Source organism: Acipenser ruthenus, chromosome 1 (genome assembly GCF_902713425.1).
Source record: "Acipenser ruthenus chromosome 1, fAciRut3.2 maternal haplotype, whole genome shotgun sequence".
Classification (NCBI taxonomy): domain Eukaryota; kingdom Metazoa; phylum Chordata; class Actinopteri; order Acipenseriformes; family Acipenseridae; genus Acipenser; species Acipenser ruthenus.
In genome coordinates this window covers 5,877,869-5,902,243 of record NC_081189.1, presented here as the reverse complement: position 1 = coordinate 5,902,243, position 24,375 = coordinate 5,877,869, and the positions used below count along the sequence as shown (strand labels likewise).

The 24,375-nt window shown below is 39.3% G+C and overlaps 1 protein-coding gene across 1 annotated transcript in view; it reads right to left on the bottom strand.

Moving 5' to 3' along the window:
* LOC117404042 (adhesion G-protein coupled receptor V1-like) overlaps positions 1-24,375 on the bottom strand; it is a 190,136-nt gene that overhangs the window by 20,461 nt on the left and 145,300 nt on the right. Inside the window, exons 85-86 of the mRNA XM_058985404.1 lie at positions 22,709-22,887; positions 15,474-15,631 (exon numbers count right to left, since the gene is read on the bottom strand). Of these exons, the coding sequence (XP_058841387.1) occupies positions 15,474-15,631; positions 22,709-22,887 (337 nt within the window). The remainder of the gene's footprint in view (positions 1-15,473; positions 15,632-22,708; positions 22,888-24,375) is intronic.

The window sequence follows — 24,375 nt, the reverse complement described above, 5'->3', positions numbered from 1 at the left end:
AAAAAATACTGCTAATGGCCACGGTAAACACATTTTTCTTAGGTTCTGATGTGAATATAACTGAATGGTACAATGGTTAGCAAGGACACCTTTTAAACGGATTCATCCATCTACAGACGTGCTCAAATTTGTTGGTACCCTTACAGCTCATTGAAATAATGCTTCATTCCTCCTGAAAAGTGATGAAATTAAAAGCTATTTTATCATGTATACTTGCATGCCTTTGGTATGTCATAGAATAAAGCAAAGAAGCTGTGAAAAGAGATGAATTATTGCTTATTCTACAAAGATATTCTAAAATGGCCTGGACACATTTGTTGGTACCCCTTAGAAAAGATAATAAATAATTGGATTATAGTGATATTTCAAACTAATTAGTTTATTTAATTAGTATCACACATGTCTCCAATCTTGTAATCAGTCATTCAGCCTATTTAAGTGGAGAAAAGTAGTCACTGTGCTGTTTGGTATCATTGTGTGCACCACACTGAACATGGACCAGAGAAAGCAAAGGACAGAGTTGTCTGAGGAGATTAGAAAGAAAATAATAGACAAGCATGGTAAAGGTAAAGGCTACAAGACCATCTCCAAGCAGCTTGATGTTCCTGTGACAACAGTTGCAAATATTATTAAGAAGTTTAAGGTCCATGGAACTGTAGCCAACCTCCCTGGGCGCGGCCGCAAGAGGAAAATCGACCCCAGATTGAACAGAAGGATAGTGTGAATGGTAGAAAAAGAACCAAGGATAACTGCCAAAGAGATACAAGCTGAACTCCAAGGTGAAGGTACGTCAGTTTCTGATCGCACCATCCGTCGCTTTTTGAGCAAAAGTGGGCTCCATGGAAGAAGACCCAGGAGGACTCCACTTTTGACAGAAAAACATAAAAAAGCCAGACTGGAATTTGCTAAAATGCATATTGACAAGCCACAATCCTTCTGGGAGAATGTCCTTTGGACAGATGAGTCAAAACTGGAGCTTTTTGGCAAGTCACATCAGCTCTATTTTCACAGACGAAAAAATGAAGCTTTCAAAGAAAAGAACACCATACCTACAGTGAAACATGGAGGAGGCTCGGTTATGTTTTGGGGCTGCTTTGCTGCGCCTGGCACAAGGTGCCTTGAATCTGTGCAGGACACAATGAAATCTCAAGACTATCAAGGCATTCTGGAGCGAAACGTACTGCCCAGTGTCAGAAAGCTGTGTCTCAGTCGCAGGTCATGGGTCCTCCAACAGGATAATGACCCAAAACACACAGCTAAAAGCACCCAAGAATGGATGAGAACAAAACATTGGACTATTCTGAAGTGGCCTTCTATGAGTCCTGACCTGAATCCTATCGAACATCTATGGAAAGAGCTGAAACTTGCAGTCTGGAGAAGGCACCCATCAAACCTGAGAGCTGGAGCAGTTTGCTCAGGAAGAGTGGGCCAAATTACCTGTTAACAGGTGCAGAAGTCTCATTGAGAGCTACAGAAAACGTTTGATTGCAGTGATTGCCTCTAAAGGTTGTGCAACAGAATATTAGGTTAGGGGTCCCATCATTTTTGTCCATGCCATTTTCATTTGTTTTATTATTTACAATATTATGTTGAATAAAAAATCAAAAGCAAAGTCTGATTTCTATTAAATATGGAATAAACAATGGTGGATGCCAATTACTTTTGTCAGTTTCAAGTTATTTCAGAGAAAATTGTGCATTCTTCGTTTTTGTGGAGGGGTACCAACAAATTTGAGCATGTCTGTATAGCTGACTCAGCCAAGACACAAGTTTAAAATGCTGTGTTTTTCCAGGGACGGCTTTGTTAATCCTATTTGTTTATATAAAAAACTTACTATATACATGTTGTGCCTCATATACAGGATGCCTCATATATAGGATGGGCAGTATAATCAGGTTCAGTATTCTTCTACACAATATATTAAGGTATTTTGATAGCATTAAAAAAGGGATAAAGACAGTTCAACCAGTCCTCTTTATGCAAATACCACAGACGACCAGAAAGTGCTCCCCGCTGCCAAATGGCTCTTGAATCACATCTATACATGATTCCATATGTCATTTTTAAGATATTTTGTGAACAAAATCAAAGCACCCCTGAGCCAGACTGAATACAAACCAACCGCACCACGTTTATTTATTTTATTTATTTATTTCTTAGCAGACGCCCTTATCCAGGGCGACTTACACCCACTATACTGTACACTAGCCACCAACGAGCATTGGGACTCAATAAAGTCCTGAAATCTGGTGTCAGTTAACCACAGAGCCATAGGAGCACTGAAGGGTGCTTAATAACACAAGGACATAAGCTGGTGTAATCAGGGAAAGACCATGGTTCCATCACACCAAGAGTTACTGTACTTATATTACTTACTGTATAACAATGGCGAATACTTTGTGAGTTTATTTTTAATGGTATTGTTCACTGAGAACAGCGCTACTCACTTTAACTCCATTCCAACTCAGGACTTTGTTTAAAATCAGGACTTTAGCCTATATAGGGTGAGTTAAATCATTTACAACCTGGTTGAAACAAACTCCTGGACTGTTCAATAATCAGAGACCTAGTTGGAGCAAGGCCATGGATTGGAATAGCCACATGTGTGAATAACCCTGACACAGCTACCAACATCATAACATCACAAGGTCACTTTAGGATACCTTTAGGATAGGAATTGTAAGCCTTCCAAATGAAATATGTGCAATCAACCGATCTGCATAATGGAAAACTGCTTTGTTCATAATTTTCCACTTTTTTCCATTCAGAGAAGAGTGAACGACTCATTTTTTCCAGACTTCTTAAAATCCTTATTCAATGCAAATAACTGTTTTATTACTCCTGGGTAAGCAGCGAAAATACATTTATGAATTCATTAGGATACTGTAATCAGGTTCCATAACTTGGCAGCTGCTGTTTCCAGTAGCTTTAGGCATTCTGCATGTGCTTAAACTGGAATCAATCCCAGTGGCTGAAAAAAGTGCAGAAGCATTTCTTGGGGATATTAGTTTCTGCAATACCCTTTTTTTATCCCTATTGGGCCCATGTACAGTGCCCAGTTTTATCTGGAAATGTTTTAAACAATACAGAATAAAAAACTCAACCTAGTTCAACTGCTCCTGTCTGCAGCTTAGTCCTTTCTAGCTTTTCTCCTTGTGGGCAAACAATATGAAAACTGCGCTTATCAGCATGTATGACCATTGTTACTTTATCCGCAGATGTTTCAAAAGAATGAATATGATTTTGTTGTGAGACAGATTGAGTGATGGGCAAAAACAAACGACGCTGGGAGCAGACCCCCCGTTAATCAATGACACAAGACACAAGCAACTTCAACAGTACGAGGTACACAAGAGGCAGCAACAGCACTTGGTAAGACTGTTTTGTATAAGTCACTAAGAGCGTTCTATTACACTTGTATATAGTAAGAACAGCACAAAGAAGCTTTTGGGTGGGATGTAAAATCTCACCTCAAGCCTAAACCACACAATAAGATAAAAGAAATCTGTATACAATAAGCTTTAGAAGGACTCTACAGCACATGAGCTAGTCATAGGCTGCTGCAGTCTGTCTCTAAGTCAGTAAGTTGACATGCTCCCAGACGTACCGAAAATGTCAGCAACAGAAAATCTTTTCACCTGGTCCTCATTCAACCAAAAAGGTTTGACCCTAAACAATGTTGTGTGTCCTTTTAAAATGATTGTGTTTCTTGTATGCCATGGATAACTGATATGTAACCTTTTGTACCAAGAGAACTTTACAAATAAATAAAGACCAGGAAGAACATGTTTTTGCAGACAGAAACATGATAAATATGCAACTTCTTGCGAGAAAATCAACAGGCTGAGTCATCACAGGGCCTGACATGCTCTTACAGTACATTAGCCAAAGATGTTTGTGTTTTTTTATCTACTTCTGCTGTTGGGTTGTTATAAATAACAAAAATTACACTGAGGCGAGGACATGCCCTGTGACATAATACGTTAATGTTTCCAAATAAATATAACAGAACTGCAGGCAATTCTGCCACCTTAGATTACAGTCTGGTTAGATCTCAGAAGAGCTGGGTCAAGTCAGTACTGGGAGAACAAAGAACAACGACTCAGAAAGGTGAAACCAATGTCCCAGACTGAACCAGTGCCCCATTCTGCTGTATGATGGCCCTTCCTATCTACTGGACCCAAGCCCTTTTCAATCTGAATTTGGTGGCTACCAATAGTGTAAGAACATACGAAAAGTAGGAGGCCAAACAAACCTGCCTCTGCTCATGTGGTTTCTAGTGGCTGATTGTTCCCAGAACTCTGTCTAGTCAGCTCCTAAAGGGTTCTTATAACTTAGCAGCAACACATTGGCAAGAACAGTGATACTCAATGGTGTCTCTGCCAGTGCATTACATTCCAGAAATGTGTCCCAACCTGGCCCTTATTTATTCAGTTGGACAGTCCTGAGTCATGCTCCAGCCTGGTCTTTAATTGCTTAATTGAATCACTTGGGAACAACATCAGGAATTGGAATGGACTGAAAGAGACACGAGTGCGTGCCACTTGTGCAAAAGAACCTATGAAAAGAACACACTCGGGCAAAGCAAATGATGAAACAATTAATTGCCAAAGAAAGAAAGTTGAATTCTCACAATAAAGAAAGGAAACAATGCATGATAAACTGCATGTCTGCCAGTAGGGTCAAGAATCTGTATAGCAGAAACCTCATTGGCACCGAGCAGACAGGCAGGTTCTGGCCAATGTTTGATTTTCTGAAGAAACAAAGGCAATTAAAGCAAAAAAGGAATTAATTAGGGAATTCTTCAACCTTGCAAATAAGCTTTTCTGGCATTGTTTACCAGCACTACATGGCTTCCAGCACTGACTCGTGAGGGACAATAATGTATTCTTGTACACCATTGTGTTTCTGTATTTACAACTGACAATTATCAGCATGCATTAATCTAAATGCTTTTTCCTACAGCAAGCATCAGTGCCATGTGCCAGTCCCTCACCGGAGCCAAAAAACCCAGTTACAGAAAGAATGGCTGAACTGTACCAGTGTTGCTATGCCAACAAGAGACAATTAGTCTTCTGACGGACATTTTAGGTTCATAGTTTCACAACCACAAGGGCAGTGGTACCTTCAAAAGGAACTTTTTTAGTACAATTGCAGAATGACTGGGTGGGACGTATTAAATGGATGTGCAGCTGTAATTTCTGCCCCCTCAGAAACATTGGCAACTAATAAAAAATCTGCAAAACCCTAGTGGTCTTTATGTAAACCACCCCACTTAAGAATTCAGCTAGAATATTTTCCAAGGCAAAAACAGTGGTTGAAAAACAAGGCAGCATTCCTGAGAAAACTCTCCCACCACAGTTAACTGCTAGACCAGAGTTAGTGTCAAACAAGTCAAGAAAAATAAAACTGAATAAAACTGGATGTGAGTCAGTTTATTCCAGACAGGCTCAGTGACTGGGTGCCAGTTCTGACTCCTCACTCTGTTTTTCCATAAGCGTAAGCAAATTCCACACTGTGGTTTGAGCCAGGGTCCAGAAGCAGCAAAAGATATTCTTTCCAGGAACATGAGAGACTCATTCAGTCACAATAAAATGCATGTGTGTCGGAGGGGTTTGGAACAAAACAGGCAGGTAACAAGGTCACTGTGTTGCTATGTATTTTGAGTACAGTTCACTCCGTTTATAGGAATCACTGACATAAGAATCAACCGCATATAGTGATCAAAACCACTGGGACAAAATCATTCCTATACTAAGCATGTTAAAACAACCTGCTTGTAAGAATCAAGCAATCCGCTTATAACAATAGTTTCGGGGCATACCGACTACATGTAATATGGTACTGTATTAAGTGCAATGACGTGAACAGCCAATAAAGTTGTTTTTGAATTTGAATTTGAATTTGACCACATCTCACATGATTAGGCACGTACGCAGCGTGGATCGTGCAATGATACAGGGAACACTGGACAAGTTTGTAATCAAACAGTGACTGCACCACTGCACTGTGCAGGTATGTTTTTGGTGTTGCTCTTTTAGTGAAACTCTGTTTCAGTAAAGTGAATACACATTCATTGAATACATACTGAGTACAGCAGTGTTATTGTGTGATATACGCGGAGAGGTGAGGGGGGGGATTGCAGAGCTTTGTATCTCCGCTGAATGAAAAACTGTGAGATTTACATCGCAACTGAAAATAAGTAAGCCACAGATGATTAAATGCTGTGGTAGGCCTCACAGTAAATACTGTACTGTAATGTTATTTTAACTCAAACGCCATTACATGTAACACCACACAGCAGTTAAACTAGGAACCCTCACAAGACGATCACTTTTCAAGTATACTGTAGTAAAATAGGATTCTGCAGCCTTGAGTAAACATAATCATGATCATATAACAAGCTGCTTCCCCACGAGGACTTGTTTTGATTGTTTTGATGTATTGTCCTCAGTGATTAAGCACCGTTGACATTTGTATTTAAACTGCTGATGTGCGGAGGGACGCTTTTGCTAATTGTAATCATATCGGTCCGCTTTTAAGAATCATCCTCTTATAAGAATCAAATCATCTGAGTAGATGTGATTTTTATAAACAGAGTGCACTGTATCACATTCACAGGTTTGTGTGTGGATACAGTAGGCTGATGTTTGTATAATTTAACAAAACTAAAATGCTTTTGCCCAAGTGAACAATTTAATTACACCATAATCTGTTAGGATCCCAATTAGAAATACAACACATTGGCTTGGGGTTCAGAGTGAATAAATAAAATGGCCAAACCCTACCCCTAGCTCTCACTCTAACCTTAACCTCAAGCCAGGGGGTCCTATTTTCGTGACCTATTCCTTTAATGCACTTGTATCAATGTGCAAAATGCAAAATATTGATTAAATAAGAAATAAATACAGAAGGACATTTTCCAGTACTGATTTATTTTTCTCAAATAAAAAGCTTAGTTAACAATTCAAACACACATGAACATTGCATGAACACTGCAATAAGAATTGTCACCTGAGAATGGTGAGACAGTGAAGCTCATATCTCTCAACTGTTGGAGTACAAACATGCCAATAAAAAAAAAGCTAATGGGGTATGACAAAGTATCCTGTTAAATACCCCTGGCCAGATTTAGTTGCTGAATAAACAGAAAACAATTAAGCCACTCAAAAAAGGGACCTGTGCCCTGTTAAAAGGCAGTTAGAAAAGGGTTTTTTCCAGACACTGAGTGACATGTTGGTCCTTTGTAGCTGAGCCACAACCTCATTTACGAAACACAAACAGAAGGATTCTGAGAAATACAGTATGTGCCTGCAGTTTCTAAATAAAGCCCCAATAAACGTGGAAATCATTGCAGACGCTCGTGAGTATGCAGTGGTGCTCTAATTGCCAGCACAGTCTGTATTCTTTTCAGTTTGTTCTTCCTGCTGTAAAGTGCTCTGACAAGGATATCATCATTTCCACCGGCAGCACAGTGGGTGACTGAGCGAAAGCCAGTTGTGAGGTTTGATCTCTAAATGCTTCCTTCACAAAACACTGTGCAGCTGCTTTACAACGTGTGGGTCTTGGTGGCGGGTTTGCACACATGAAAAGTTAAAAAGATACTGATGGCCTGTCTTGTGAACCTGTCTTCAATCGTTTAAACTGCACTGAGATAAATTCTCAAAGTTACCCTAAAACAACGACACGTCTGTTGTATTACGGATCTGCACAGTGTGGTTGTTAGTGTGCAAACCTGATGTATTCCTGGATTATTCATCCGTGCCAGGACTGTAAATTAAAAATGAAAGCTCAAGGAGTAGATCATCATGACCTACTTCCACAGTATGTACATGAAATAAACTTAAGTCTGAAATAATAACAGTCTTATATTCCCATGTAATTCTCTCACAAACTAGTGGTAAATACTGTTGCCATGTTTTATTACAGTTGGAGAGGCGGTTCTCAAGATGTACTGTAAGTAAACATTTAGGAGGCAGTGTGGTCCAGTGGTTAAAGTAAGGGCTTGTAACCAGAAGGTCACCGGTTCAAATCCCACCTCTGCCACTGACTGACTCACTGAGTGACCCTGAGCAAGTCACTTAACTTCCTTGTGCTCCATCCTGCGGATGAGATGTTAAATCAATGTCCCATTGTAAGTTACTCTGCATATAATGCACAGTTCACAGCCTACCTCTGTAAAGCGCTTTGTGATGGTGGTCCACTATGAAAGGTGCTATATAAAGATATTATTATATACTATAATTATAATTATTATTATTTTTTTGCTTATGTTCTTTCTAAACATGATTACTTTAGAACCAAAAGCAGTTGTATGGGTGTCACTGTTTATTTCAAGACACAAAGGCAAAACACATCCTAGCATGCCAACTACACGGAGGTCACATAAACCTGTGGGGTCACTGGTCACCTAAAAGAGAAAATATACAATAGGCATACAGTTAAGTAACTCCTGTGTTTACCACCAAACTGAACCTGAACCAAACTGAACTGCTGGGTCAAAGGTTTTGATGAAAGACAAAGCATCTGAAACATACTACCTGTATATCATGCACATTCAGTATTATGATATACACAGATTAAACATCCTATAAACACCAAAAAAAAAAAAAACATCCTGTGGCAATATACGTAGAGCAGGCACCAGTGCTGTGGTGGTAAAAATAAGTGGGTAAACGAACCTTTCTGGTGTTCCGGGCCAGGCAGTGGCATGGTCGGCACCAAGGGTGGGCAGAGATGCCCTTAGTAGATTATGTGCATGTCAGTTGTGGTGGTCATACAGCGTTGTGGGTTACAGGTTAATTGGAAGAGATTCTGCCCTTCATTAAATGCACTTGAATCACTTTATATAATAAACTGGAATATGCCTTGGCTTTAACCCATGATAGAGTGTACTACTGGCGGGCACTGTGATTCCCATATGTTTGAGTAGTTCTCAGGATGTGTAATCTACTTTTCTATTGTACTAGCTTACCTACTGCGCAGTAGCATTTTGAAAGTATGAACTTATAAAGCACAACTTGATAGACTTGTTTATTATGCTTCCATGTGGGCAGTGTTTTCAGTTTTTTAATTTCCCATGAAATATTATCTCAGTCGATATCACATTTCTTTTGCTGAAGTAGCAATGTTTCATAACAGTACATTAAAATCCATCTGTCTGCAGCAACGTAACTTGCAGACACCATCACGGCTTGTCTGTAGATACGCTGTGCGACTATCACCAGGGATGTGTGAAGACTTTAATTTTGAACAGTTTGCTGATGCACCAGTAATCAAATACTGCACAGGAGAATGTTCCAAAACATGTGCACAACTGAAACTTAAGAAAAGTTCATGTTATGGTCACCATTACATTTTTTGGGGAGAGCGCCAGGAGTCTGCAATGCTGTGAATTGCTTTCATGATGTTACCGTGTCCCTGTAACTTAAGTTAGTTTGTAAGCAAGCCTGACCTATTGAGGTATGTGGGCACTACAGTGCAGATTCAGCACCTTACTTCCTGTGCATCTTATCTCCACTTCTACATGTTTTTACATTAGCAAACTTGTTTACGTGTTATCCGTGTGGAACAATGGATTGAAATTTATTCAGCTGGGGAGCTGCACACTCAGTAATTGCCCTTATCATCCTTCGCATGATTTTCAGTGATCACCTATTGTTGGAACAGTAATCACTTAGCATGCTAGTTTTGATCATTTGTTTAGTCTGAAAAAATTGTATAATGACAATAATCATGTATTCTGACAGTCATCTAAAGCAAAAAAGGATCCACTCCACTGCTGCTGAGTTGTTTTGTTCTTCTTTTTCTCTGTATACAAACGGTTTGTCTATAAATAGAGCTGGGTGTTAAGAGCCAAATTACTTGAATTGTGGGAAAGAACATTGATATGGCTAGATTTTAAAAAGTGGACCGAAAACAATAAAAAGTGCAAGAGAGAAAGAACTGTTAACTAGTGAGAAAGACACAAAAACAGGAGGAAAAACAAGATTTACGATAATCTTATCTGGATTAAAATATTTTTTAAGTGTCGTTTCACACTGTTTTATAATGGACACATTGTATGAACACTGTTTTAATTTCTTAATGCAATGCAAAGTTAGATAAATGTTTTCTATCTGATCGAAGAACAATATTTATATTATATGATTCAGTGTTTTCTTTCCAACACCTTTTGAGGTCACCAGGTAGCAAACATCCTGTAATATAATTTTAAACCTAGGAGCCCACCTACAGAGAGCTGCCCACGGAGTTTCATAACCCACTTTGCAGTCTTTGTTCTTGCAGTATAATTAATACAGAAACCTTGCCTTTTCAAAATAAACACATTCAATATATCAATTACTGTAATGCAATTGACTACATATTTTTTCACCTCAACCATGTCTGTGATAAGAGTGATCCTCAGCAAATACCATATCCAGGAGGTTAGGTTGGTGTCAAACATAGATTCTTACAAAAATGATCTGTTTCTTCTTCTATGAAGTAAATCCATCCCTGTTAGAAGTAGCTCAATGGCTACAGAACTGGAGCCCTAACTTGAAGCAGGAAGCAAAGGAAAAGGAAACTTTCTGTTTTATTGAGATTGCATTAATACAGAATCTCCAATTATGTTCTATCTCACTGTTGTCCTCCAATCTCCAGCCTCTTTACACTCAGGAGCCTGACAGTGTACAGTTCCTGGTGATTTTGCCTAAGTAACCAATGGGAGCACCACAGTGGATGTGTCTCTCCCTGTGGAATCCCCTGTGACTTGGACACGACCCTGCGTTGTTTGACTCATCCTGCACACCACACGTCATTCCTTTACCAGGTTAGCTACTCAGAGACCCTAAAGGAGACTTTCAGAGAGGACTAAAACAATTGTAACTGTATTTAACCTGGAATGAAACTATTTAGAGCAATAATTTACCTGGCTTGAGGTTAAATTTATTTACCCCCCCCCCCCCAATCTTATACCACTGGGCCCCTGGATAACAGGAGGATTTTGTAAGCAAAAGCCACGACAAACATGTAGCTCCCTTCACACACTGGCAGCTGAGTGCTGCGAATTTAAATATAATTGCTCTTTTAAAACAGCAATGAAAAGGCAAAACCTCTAGAGTTCCTTTGAGCTTAGCATCAAAGTGAAAAGTACCTTATCGAAAGAACATCTTGTCTCATAAACAAAACAGCTCATTAACTTTCAGTCCCAAATGTGATAAGAACAAAATGGAACCACCTACCTATCTGTTTCCTCTCATAAACCTCAACTCGCTTATTACACAGTTGAATCGGAAACTTGCACTTTTGTCCCTCATTCTACTGTGGTTTTGGGTCTGAGCTGCTAATTTGCAATTAAATTATACAGTACTGGGTTTGAAATACCCTTCTCTGTGTTCAGGTTTTGGATAAGAGTGATCCAAAATTGAACTCAACACAATACACAAAAAGTGGGTGCATGAGCCTTTACTCCAGCCTCTCAGCCTGGAGTTCTCTGGATCAACATGCTGACCTGTTTGAGACTGTGCCATAACATAATTCACTACAGGTAAACTAGGATACCAGTCCAATCCAGTGATCCCCTCCTAAACTTAGACACACATTCTACTAAGCTAAAACATCTGCTGCTGTTTTGCTTAATACATGTACAATGTCTCAGCCTGTTGTTTAATATACAGACTGTTGCAATCTTTGGGTAAAACTAAACAATGGTGGTGAAAGGAGGTCTGTTTTAGAGGCATAATATCCAAACATGTATTTCCATGAATCTTGACTCGTCAGTAATAACTGTGAGCTACATTATTTCATACAAAAACACCTTTGATTTGATGTGGTCATAAGGGTCATTTCTTGTAAGAGTATGTCATGACTCGCCTTCTACTATATAAACCCTGTCCTCAATTCCAAAATACATTAGAGCTACATGTACTACACTCCATGTTTGTTTTAAGGGCTTTGCCCACTGGATCCATTCCACCATGCGTTTTTAAAAGGCGTAATTGTGATGCGTCATTAATTTAACAAGCATGTACAGTACATTCCCTATTGCACCTTGCACACTTGAGTCCGTAATTGTAAGCACGATGGTGATACATCAATTTTGGAATCAAAACAAGTTTGATTTGATCCTTTTTGACGTGCGTTAAAAATGACATTGACCAGTGATAATCACTTGGGAAGACACGTGGGTTCTTGCAGTTCCCTGAACAAAATTGAAAATCTAATTGTGTGTGCCGCCAAACAAAAATTACTTCATGATAAATCCAACAAAGATTACAAAGACTTTGAAAAAAAAGAAAACATATGGAAAGACATTGGTTAAAATATTGGTCATATGGTTTCTGACGCTATGACAACTGTATGTTTTTTTTTTATTATGTATTGCTTAACAACATTATTGTAGGTCTAGCAGAAATGTAATAATTAGCAAACGTTTTAACTTCCATCTTTAGTGCACTAAAAAATAAAGTGGTTTATGATTGCTGGTTTGCTGATCGTTAAGTTTATACTACATTTAACAATTTTTTTGCGTTCAAAGTTATGTAAGACTTAACAACAGAATTGTATTTATTTTTTATTAAAATGGTGAAGCTAGGTATATTTACTACAAAGCCTCCACAGCACATGAGCACTCTCAAGTACGATATTAACGCATCTAGTGTGCAATGAATTGACTCATGACTTTTTCGGATGACGGATGATAAATGACGGAACGGACTCAGAGTGCAATGGCCTTCAGTCATGTAGCAGGATATCTACCCCATTCCCATCCAAGCCTTTGGACTTTCTGCACCGTCATCCTAAAAATAGAACCCCCGGCAGTGTCAAGTGTCAGGCTGTGCGGCTCCCTCTGTGCTGCCTACTGTCAGCTGCACCCACACATGAAAACATAGTAAGGTCCACAGATTGTGTCAGACACAGGCCTAAAAGCTTTTGCCACAGCACATTTTCTGTCAGTCTAGGGATCACAATCTTGACAACCTGCTATCATATTACTACTCAAAAGAACACTGAGAGCAAGTCAGGATGTTGTTGTCTTAACTTTACAATTTTATAAGGAAGGTAGAACAACAAAAGAAACACACCTTGTATATAATGGGAGAATTTAAAATCACTGCTGTATTATTTAGACAGGGCTTGAAATTGGAAAAATGGGACTCTCTGATGGAAAGAGGCTAAAAGCTTGTGCTAGGGGTATCTGCTTCTCAAACATACTGCAAGACTATAAAAGGAGGGCTGTGTGTCCCTGAGTGGCTCTCATATCTCACTCACTTACATGCTGCTGCCTCAACATCATAATTGTCTAGCTCTGTGTTTTCCGTCCCAAGGTCATTTGCTGATACCCACCCTTTAACTTGTCTGCCGCCGCCATAAATAAAGTGACTAAGAAGCTGCTGAAAACATGTTTATGCAGCAACCCGTATGGATTCTGCACTTGTGGGAAATCTATAGATTACTAAGCAGGGTCAGATAACAGAGTTCCATTTTTAGCAGCTCAAGCAAACACAAACTGTTCACCTGGGCTTGCCTCATCTTCCCATAAGGGCTCACCTTTGTTATACTACTTGTTCTTATCACTGCTTTTGAAAGTAATTATTAAAATGACTTTTTGAAAAGTATTTTAATGCATGTAATTTAAAGGAGTATTTAATCATCTTATCTTTTACCATTTCTCCAAACGCTAAAGAGTTTTAAGCTGATTTATCACGAAAGGCGCTATATAAGACATAAAGATAGACACTTTAGTGGTTAGCATTGTTAAGTAAAAAAGATAGATGAAGCTGCACCTTTGCTACACATGCTAGGCTGTCTGTTTGCATTTTGCCTTGCAAGACATAACTACTAACTGCTATTTTTGTACCAAGGATTTTACTTGTCAGATCTACAGAAATGATATTTTTTCAAATCAACAAGGATTTTCTTACCTGCCATGATCCTATGTTGGGCATGTGTAAAATATGGATATCAAAATAGCACGTTCACAGTTTAGTGGTGTTTGTACCATTCATAAGGGAACAGTTAATACACTGTCTGACAACTTCATTAGGACCTGGCTACTCAAAAGGACCTTAAATACTCAAAGTTCGAACGAACGGTGTAATCTATTTAGTATTGTTGCAGATTTCCCAGCAATGTTCACCCAACTATGCTGTGCTTGTACTCTCATGGCAGGGGCTATTTCCAAGATGATTATGCACCAATTCAACGTGACCCAGTGGCTTGTGAATGGTTTGAGGAGCATCAGAGACTTCAGGCATCTTCCATCACTACCAGAATTCCCGGATCTCGATCTCATTGTGTATGATTGAGATGAACTTGAATGAGGCATGACACACTTTAGTGACTTTCACAGTATCCTAGTGAGGGGTGAATCTTCAAGGATATTTCACAATGTATTTTATTATGTTACACTTTTGCAGTTGTATTTGTTGTGTTCTGTTTTTCAAGGGCAGCCATGCAATTTACAACAAATGTTGCAAAAACTGAATTACACACACTTGAAGCATCAGTGAGAGATTGTAGATTGTAGAATGTATCATTTTTCTGAGTACAGTAACTAACTTTATAAACACTATGATACGGTACTTTCAGGAACTTTGCCAGCCTTCAGTTCATAATATGAAAAACATCTACAAGTTTGTAAAACAAACCATGCAATGGATAATTATGTAAAAATTGACAACCATGCCCTGGTGCCTCCCTTATAATCCTGGGTGTGCAAATCAGGTCATTACCCATTGCTTTTTGCTTATACCCATACAAGACATAACTTATATTTACAGTAAACAAAACCTTACATGTAACGTTGCAGGAGGTTTCTACTAGTTCTGTGAAAATTACTGTACAATGCAGGAACATTTGAAATGTAAAATGAGATAAAGAAACACATTGCCTTTCATTGTGCATATTAACATTCTGGGTACAATAGAACACGTAGCTGCTGTAGAAATCCCCTAAGGTGCAGTGGATGGAACATCATTTATTTTGCATAAAGAAATTAGAAAAAGGATATGTACAGTAAATTCAATTCTGGAGCTCTACCACCCAATAGCTTGAAACTTTTTCAATGACCCCCTTTTCAATGACCCCGTAATAACCTGTGTATTCAAGGATGAAACCTTTTGACAATAATATTTTTTTATAGCTTTATAAGGTTTATACTCTGTTTAGGGCATTATTCTTACATAGGTTACTGTAAAATAATCAGATAAGCCTGTGTTTCTGTATTTTAAAAGCGCCTCTGTTAAACATATCGCAAAATGTTCAGTTGCTTGCCAAAATCAAGACAGGGCCCCAGAATGTTTTTATAACAAGAAGCCTTGTCATTGACACATTACGAGGAACAGTAACCTCTCACCAGAGCTGCTTTTTTTAAAATAATAAACCCAACTTGTGCTCAAGGACTGGGTACATCGGTTGTTGTGAGATTACCTAACCAGTATCGGGGAGCAGCTTTTAAGTGTAAATGATGCAGAAGTCTCCTTCCATACCTGTGCCGTTGGTCCTTCCTCTGAAGACATCGTCGTAGGCTTTCCATTGGGGGGTCACCTGGTAGGCATGGATGAACACCACGAAGACGCCCACGAGACAGGTCAGGGGGATGAGAGCAGCAGTGGACAGGGCAGCATACACATTGGGAATGAAACACCTGCGACAGAAACACAGTACACATTACTGACATTTAGTTTTTTTTAACACATGGATACAAGGACATTAACTGTGTTAGTAGTTAGTTGACCAATAACCTATTCACACTGCTTTTTAACTCTTTCGCCAGTGCGCTGGTTTGATGGAGTCGTCACTGTAGTACAGTAGTCTCCGCCTATAGGAACACATCCTCAGGGAACACTTCGCCTAAAAGAACACCCTGGTGGTGAAACTGATTTTTCTCATTGTAAATGCTCCGGCTAAAGGAAAAGGAACTTTGCTTAAAAGAACACCTTCTTGGCACTGATAGCGATTCGTTCACAACGGATACAGTACTGTTTTATAACTTGATAACTCATCACCATCAAACTTAAATTAAAATGGTTTATTCAATATTTTCAAATGTGACTTGTTATCCCGAGTGTCATTTATCATTGCCTCGTTTTGTATTCTGATTTCCACGAGTGCACCTCATCGCTACAAAATGGCATGTAAACAAAACGGTCGGCAGGAGGCCACTGATTGAGGGTCAGTTTGTGTACTTAACAGTCAAGAGTCATTATTGCTGTATTAAGTTATGACAATCCTAATAAAATTACCCTGTCCTGCCATTTTGACCAGTTGGACACCCACAGCATGCCAGCCATTCTGTATATAGTATGAGGTGGAGGACATGCAGTTTGGGTCAATTTCCTTTTAAAAAGTAGTCTTTTACAGATACTTGAACAAAATTGTAATTAATTAAGGACCTTTTGTAAATGTAACAAAAAGTAACTATGTTATGTTTTCACATCAAATGTAATGCTTTACCACTTTCGTTACCTGTCTGAAAAAGGAACCATTACAGTTACTGGAAAATGTAATCAGATTACAGAAAGGCAATTCGTTATCTACAACACTGAGGACATGATCACCAAAAAATGCCCCCAGGATGCAGCCTATGTTAAACCTGGAATCACACAACACAGCAATTTCATTTTTATAACATCCTTCATTGCAAGCATCCCAGAGTGCTTTTAAAAAATGTATAACAAACTAAGAAGAGCTCTAAACCAAAAAGGCCAAATCAAAATAGTGTTCATTCTGTGGCAAACACAGGAACAGGAGGCGTTGAAATAAGCAAGCCACCACAGGGGTCACCACAGGGGTGCCTGATTAAATAGCCCAGTAACACAGGTGTCTACATTTCCTTTAACCAAACACTGTATGTTTATTATACTGTCATATTTATAAACACAATGTACCATAAATGAATGACTTATTAACAATTAATTCAACACGCTGCTAATCAGCAAGCAAATGTGTCTATGAATGCCCCTCTTGCTGTGAATATTTATTATTCAATTAGACACATAGTGTGGCTGTATTTGTTTGCTGTCAACAGAACAATCAGTCTATGAAATCTTCAGTTTGGTTCATGTGGTCAGGTTTGGGAGTTGCCATTTCAGTGGGTAGCATATTGGCATTAATGTCAAAAGGTCACAGATTCCCAACCTACGCCACACTTTCCATTATATGATTCCAATTGAATTCAATGTAATGTATTCAATGTGGCCAGAACACTTGAGATAATACATCTTCTGGATAAATAAGACAATGAAACACAACATTGGGAGGGGGCTCATGATGTAAAACTATTAGTCAGGTAGACACTTCAACTGCACTGAAGAAAGCACTAGCCGAAACCTTTGTTGACTTGAGCGTTTTAAAGTTATGGACGTCATAATGTAACGATCCTGAATACTGGCCTGTTAAAGCTTGGGTGCCCCACCCCTCACGTTGCTTGTACTGTAATTTGAAGTAATCTGGATCCTCAGAATTCTACGGTAGCTCTTGCTGTTTGTAATTGGTGGGTTGTACCCGTTATATGAGCGAACGCTTGACTACTCTCAATACATTTCCATCTCCTGTTTACTACATACAAACCCATTTGCATTGTATTGTATTGTAATACACTGGGAGGGAGCAACAGTAAGTTGTGAAAAGTAACTTCAAAGAGTTTAAAGCGGCTTTGGCCAAACTCAGAACAAGTTTCCACAGGGCCTGCTTGGTTGGTCAATTCGCAGGCTTTTCCTTGGTTTTTAAACACCCTGGCTGAGGGAAAACTACTAGCTTTTTATCTGAGGAATTCATTTTCATCAACAGGATGTTCCTGTTATGCTCCCACTGTACAATTAAGAAAGTAATCTACGCAGTTTTGACTATGGGAACCTCGTGTATAACTGCGTCAATGTTTGGGGAATGCATGAGAGACAATCCAAATAACGTACCCTGATTTATTTTCACAGGACAACTCCCACCACAGTGGTTTTAATAGCCTGCTTGAAGAGAAAACAAAAGAAGAACAGTGTGTAATGAATTGGCATCTCAGCCCATTAAACTGAATGGAAAGCCAAGGACTGGATGCAAACCACAAGCCATTGCATTCATCCCTCTCTTAATCAACGCACGTCCTCGAGTGTAAACAAATGTGCATGTCCACCTAGGCTCAGGGAGGGAGTTTCAACGTCAGGCTTTTCCGATTAATGCAATCAGAGGTGCAACACCATACTAATAGATCGTAGATCAAATTTCCATTCGTTATTATTTAAAAGAACAAAGTTAAAAATAGAGCAACCACGACCACTTGCTGTCCCCCAGAATCCAGAGGGACTTTATAGAATCACGCTTCTCGAGAGCCAACGAAAGGATGGATACAGGAGCAACAGCATGGGCTAATGGGAGCACACTGAATGGAACTTATTAGACAGGAATGAGAAACCTTCTGTACCAGTGTGGAACAGAGTTTTGGATATCCATAAACTTCTATCCCCTGTTTAACAAAAGCACACACTGCGGCGCTTACTGAGACTGCACTGGCCCTCCCAGAAGGCAAATAAAAGTGATACTGAAAAGCAGCACTTTACTGTAACCACATCCATAGCAGCACCACAAGCGCCCTGATTGGCTCTCCGATCTCTGCTGTTACCGAGTGAACCCAGAAACAAGAAACTACGCGCTATGATTGGCTAAAAGGCAATGTTTGTTCTAAAGGAAATTAGATACCACAGTTGGCAAAACAAACCACCATAACACTAGAGCTGCCAAAACTCAAAGTGAGAACATAATGTGCTCTTCATGGGGGGCGGGGAGGGGTTACACCATGACACGGGCTGGGGTTCAGTGGAGAGCCAATGGGATGGATGTCACTAGTTTAGCCCTGTGGTTGGTATCAAAAGACATTTATATATAGTGGCTGTTAGGGATCTTAGCTCTCAGTCTAGTTTTTAGTGTTCAGCTCTCTGTGGATTACATTTCTTTATGTTGATAGTCTCTGCAGTGGCTGCTGACTAACAATCACAGTGGTCATTCGAGAACGGTGATGATCTTTACTGGTAAGGTGGTTTGTGTGTATGGTGGGACCCTACACTGAGGCTACCCCTCCCACCCAGTCACTGGGGCTGTCAATGTAACACCCCCACCAACACAAAGCTTTACAAACAAACATTAGTAAAGCTTTACCTTGTGTGACATAAAAAAAAATATTGATATGATATGTATGTATCCACCATTAGACTGCTGTTACAATTGTGTGCTCATATTCTGTTTTTTTTTTTAAAGTTAGATGGGTAGTTTCCCGGTCCAACAAAAATGTAAGGCATAAAAAGACAACGGGTTATGAAGTTTTGGAATAATACTGATAACTTGTCATTTCCATTTGGTCACTTGCATATCTGTTACCTGCATCTAACTTTCTTTCTATACTTGGGTAATTGCATTTCTATTAAACATTTATTCATGCTAACCAAATTTGCTATACAACTAGTAAGAAACTAGTATGGAGGTGCAAGTAGGAATAGTACAAATAAATCAGTTGCTTTCAGAAAATTAAAAAAAATGCTGGCAAACTGGGCCCTGTGTCAGTTCTAGTGAGGCCTGGCTTTATTTGTGACATAGTGTCTCCATGTATTCTCTCTGATCAAAGTGACTCAAGACTCAGGATGGCAGGGTTAATAGAAGTCCCTGGCTGTCTCACCTCGGATCTTCATATATATATATATATATATATATATATATATATATATATATATATATATATATATATATATGAAATAGTATATATATAAAATGAAAAAGTAAATATGTGTTTTGTTACTAGGCCTGACTGTCGTTTTATTTAACTTCCTTGCTGTTCACTGATTGGTCATTAAATATTGTGTTTGTGATAATGGTGTAAATGACACTGCTACACCATTGTCTTCTCACAAGGCTGAAGATGTCATAACCTTTTTCTTTCTATTTATAACACATAATAGATGTCAGTATAGAGAACAAAAGGTAGGTTACCAATGTAATATATATATATATATATATATATATATATATATATATATATATATATATATACACACACACACATACATACATATATAGTACAGTAAGGGGAAATTGAAAATATTTAATCAAATAAATGTTTGTCTACTCAACTGGGTTTCTTGTAAGTTTTGCCTCACAAAACCCAGATAAAATCATATGTATGTTATTAACATAAGCCCAAACAACTGTCTCTAATACTACAGTATATCTCCATTCATTTTGTTCCATAAATCACACATCTGGGAAATTTAGTAGCTCTGTATTTTCTCCTGCAAGATGGCGTGCGCATCTACATCTGGTTTGTATAGCGAGGGCCTGTGCAAGCATGAATTTTCAATACAGACTGCAACTACAAGAGCGTAAAGAAAAAAAAAAAAAAAAACGACTCATATGCAAAGGAACAAAAACAGCCACTGGCTCTATTTCAAAAGCCACAGCAGGAATAAACGGTCTGTGGTCTAAGCTGCCAAAAATAGAGAAGTTAATGTGAGAGAAGTAGGAGCTGACACGCCACAGGTTCCCGGAGGTGAAATCACTGTGCTGAGCTGCAGTCCTGCCTGTTTACTCTTCTCTCTGGTGCTGTTTGATCTGTGGGCTCAGCACCCATATACAGAACCTGAGTATCTAGGAATATGATCTTTTTTTTTTCAAAGATAATTGACTTCATGTAATACATGACTGTTGATTTATTTTGTTTTTACTCGTTTGGCCTGAAGGTGGTTTAGTGAAAATAAAGACAGGGAACAAAAATGACCAAGAAGGCATTAGTAGTGAAAAATACACTGAAGAGTGATGGTTCTGTCTGTGGGACCAAAAATAACAACAAAAGACATACTTAACGAAGGGCAAAACTTAAATACTGAGGGGTCGTGTTCGATTTGAATGCAGTGTAGTGTAGCACATATCTAGGTTTAGTAAACTAAAATTACTTAACTTGGTAAGGAATACCTGTTGTCTTTCATGAGGGTACAGGTTCATTAAAAAAAAATGTAGTCATGAATTGAATGTTTGTTTTTTACATGCATCATTTTCCAGTACTGCCCCAGAAAGCATTACAAAATCTAAAAAACAATAACAAAGAAACTGGTTAAAACAAAAACCTGGCCTGTTGGAGATACTTCACAACCACTGGCCTAACGGTAAAGGAATCAAACATTTTCTGTCATCTGCACGTATGGTCCTCTAGATACAAGTGTGACTTATGTACAGTCATCTACTGTACATCAGTTTCTGTTATACTAACCATAACATATATACAGTTTTGATGTGTCAATATTTTGCCTGCACAGTCAATTCTATAGCTGTCCCATCTCTGACTCACCTATTATATTAGCACAATAACAACCAAATAGATCAATGTTACTACTGTGTCTGTATGTTTGAGCCTTGCTGTACACAGCTTATATAAAAAAGTCATGCTCAGAAGACAGAGTGCACAACAAAGCTCAATGCCTGTGTGGTTAAAGCAGCTGTGGCCACAAACTGCAGGTACGAGTACGAACATTAGAATAAACATCAACAACAACAGAATGTTGCTATGACAACTCCAGGTTGCTGCAACTCATCTGTATAGTCCAAGGGCAAAGGCCAAGTTTACTCTTCCATTACAATCAATAAACACTTTACAAAAAACACCCTTTAATGAGCATACCAACCAGTTATACAAAATATCTACTATATGCTGTATACCATACATATTCAGAATGCTAGGACACTTTTAGTTATACAATTTTTTTTCTTACCAGCCCACAGTGAGCTGTTACATTATATAAACTTGGAAAGTACCAGCTTATCTTAACATCCTACAGCTGTTTAAACAGCATATAACTGCCATTTAGCACATACATACCTCAGAACAGAGTCTCTTACTTTTGAATTTTTTTTTAAATGAACATTACCTTTCATGAAAAAATATTGGAATGGATGACTGAGTAAAAAAAATAGAAGAGGGTGTATGTGTGTCTGGGGGGGTGGGGGGGGGGGGGGGGGGGGTAGGGGGTTAACTTCCTTCCCTACTGAAAAAATAGCCCTGAAACAGGCTGGACCTTACTGCCTACTTGGTCTATTTGTAGCCTGCTAGTACGAAACATTCAGTTCCTGAAATGTACAATCTTCAAAACCACACAGTAGGCAAACCTTTGAAATAACTGACTCCAACAAATACATCCAAGGCTTTGAACCACACAATAAAACCGTGGAAGTTTCACTTCCAGTCCCGTCTGTGTTGGAGAGCCACACAAATGACTTCATATGCAGTGAACCGCGTGACTACAGAAACTAGAGAAAAATCAACAAAACAGTACATTGGAGATCTTGTTACCTAAATAACCCTAAAGTGACATACAAACGATGCATACAGCACGCAGAGCTTTGATACTGTCTAAAATGTATTGTGGCAAGGGAGATTTGGACTATATTTGAGATTCAGCCATTGGGTTTTGAGAGATCCTGTAGATAATGGGGCAGTCCTCTGACTGATTGACTGCCATTGTTCTAGAAACTACATTCATTCAAATCCCAGTGTCTGAGATTCAGTTTTCCCACAACCAACAGCACACAGTATGGAAAGAACAATGGTAGGTTTGGATGAATCTTTGCTGGTCCTTTCTGGATTTTCCAAAAGGGTTGGTTCATGGATATGGCATCACAAAAGAGATACACCATTGTCCTCTTGTTCTAACCATAGGTCTGCGGGCAATGATGGATCAGAAAGGGCACTTACACGTCTCCGTATACAGGGCCATAGATTTCAGGCATGCTCCAGTGGTAGGCGCCCCGAAGGATGATGACGAGCAGGGCGATGACGAAGGCAGGCAGGCCCCAGCTCAGGGCAAAGAAGAGCAGATAGCGCCTCTCTGTGTGCTCATCGTTCATCACCAGCACGTGCCAGAAGTTCACAGCCTGAAACAAGAGGAGCAGACAGGCAGAGTCAGGCAAAGCAACTCACAGGATCATGTCTGTAGGGTATCAAGTACAAACCTTCAAGCAACAGAGAAAACAAACTAGAAATAAAGAACTAGGCCAATATTCATAAAACATCAACGTGCCCTTAAATGTCTTACTAGGATTTCCAGTGAGTCTCTGACTGGCCCCCCTACTGTATTGCATTACATAATGTACAGCACGTTTACAGTGGCTCTCAAAAGTATTCACCCCCCTTGGACTTTTCCACATTTTATTGTGTTACAACATGGAATCAAAATGGATTTAATTAGGTGTTTTTGCCACTGATCAACACAAAAAAGTCCATAATGTCAAAGTGAAAAATAATATCTACAAATTGGGTCTAAATTAATTACAAATACAAAACAGAAAATAATTGATTGCATAAGTATTCACCCCCTTGAGTCAATATTTGGTAGAGGCACCCTTGGCAGCAATTACAGCCATGAGTCTATTTGGATAAGACTCTACCAGCTTTGCACATCTGGACCCTGCAATTTTTGCCCATTCTTCTTTGCAAAATTGCTCAAGCTCCATCAAGTTGGATGGGGACCTTTGGTGAACAGCAATTTTCAACTCTTTGCACATATTCTCAATTGGATTGAGGTCCGGGCTTTGACTAGGCCACTCCAGGACAATGACCTTTTTTTTTAAGCCACTCCAGTATGGCTTTGGCTGTATGTTTGGGGTCATTGTCCTGCTGGAAGATGAATCTTCTTCCAAGTCCCAGGTCTCTTGCAGACTTCAGCAGGTTTTCCTCCAGGATTTCTCTGTACTTTGCTGCATCTATTTTGCCCTCTATCTTCACAAGCTTTCCAGGCCCTGACGCAGAGAAGCATCCCCATAGCATGATGCTGCCACCACCATGCTTCACGGTAGGGATGGTGTTCTCAGGATGATGTGCGGTGTTAGGCTTGCGCCAAACATAGCGCTTAGCGTTGAGGCCAAAAAGCTCTATTTTGGTCTCATCAGACCATATAATCTTCTTCCACATAGTCTCAGAGTCTCCCACATGCCTTCTGGCAAACTCTAGCCGAGATTTGATGTGAGTTTTCAACAATGGCTTTCTTTTTGCCACTCTCCCATAAAGGCCAGTTTTGTGAAGCACCCGGGCTATTGTTGCCATATGCACAGTGTCTCCCAGCTCAGCCGTGGAAGACTGTAACTCCTTTAGAGTTGCCATAGGCCTCTTGGTGGCCTCCCTGACTAGTGCCCTTCTCACATGGATGCTCAGTTTTTGAGGACGGCCTGTTCTAGACAGATTCAAAGTTGTGCCATATTCTATCCATTTCTTAATAATGGACTTTACTACTGTGCTCCGGGGGATATTCAATGCCTTGGAAATGTTCTTATATCTTACCCCTGATTGGTGCTTTTTAAGAACCTTATTCCGGATTTGCTTTGAATGTTCCTTCGTCTTCATGATGTAGTTTTTGTTAGGAAATG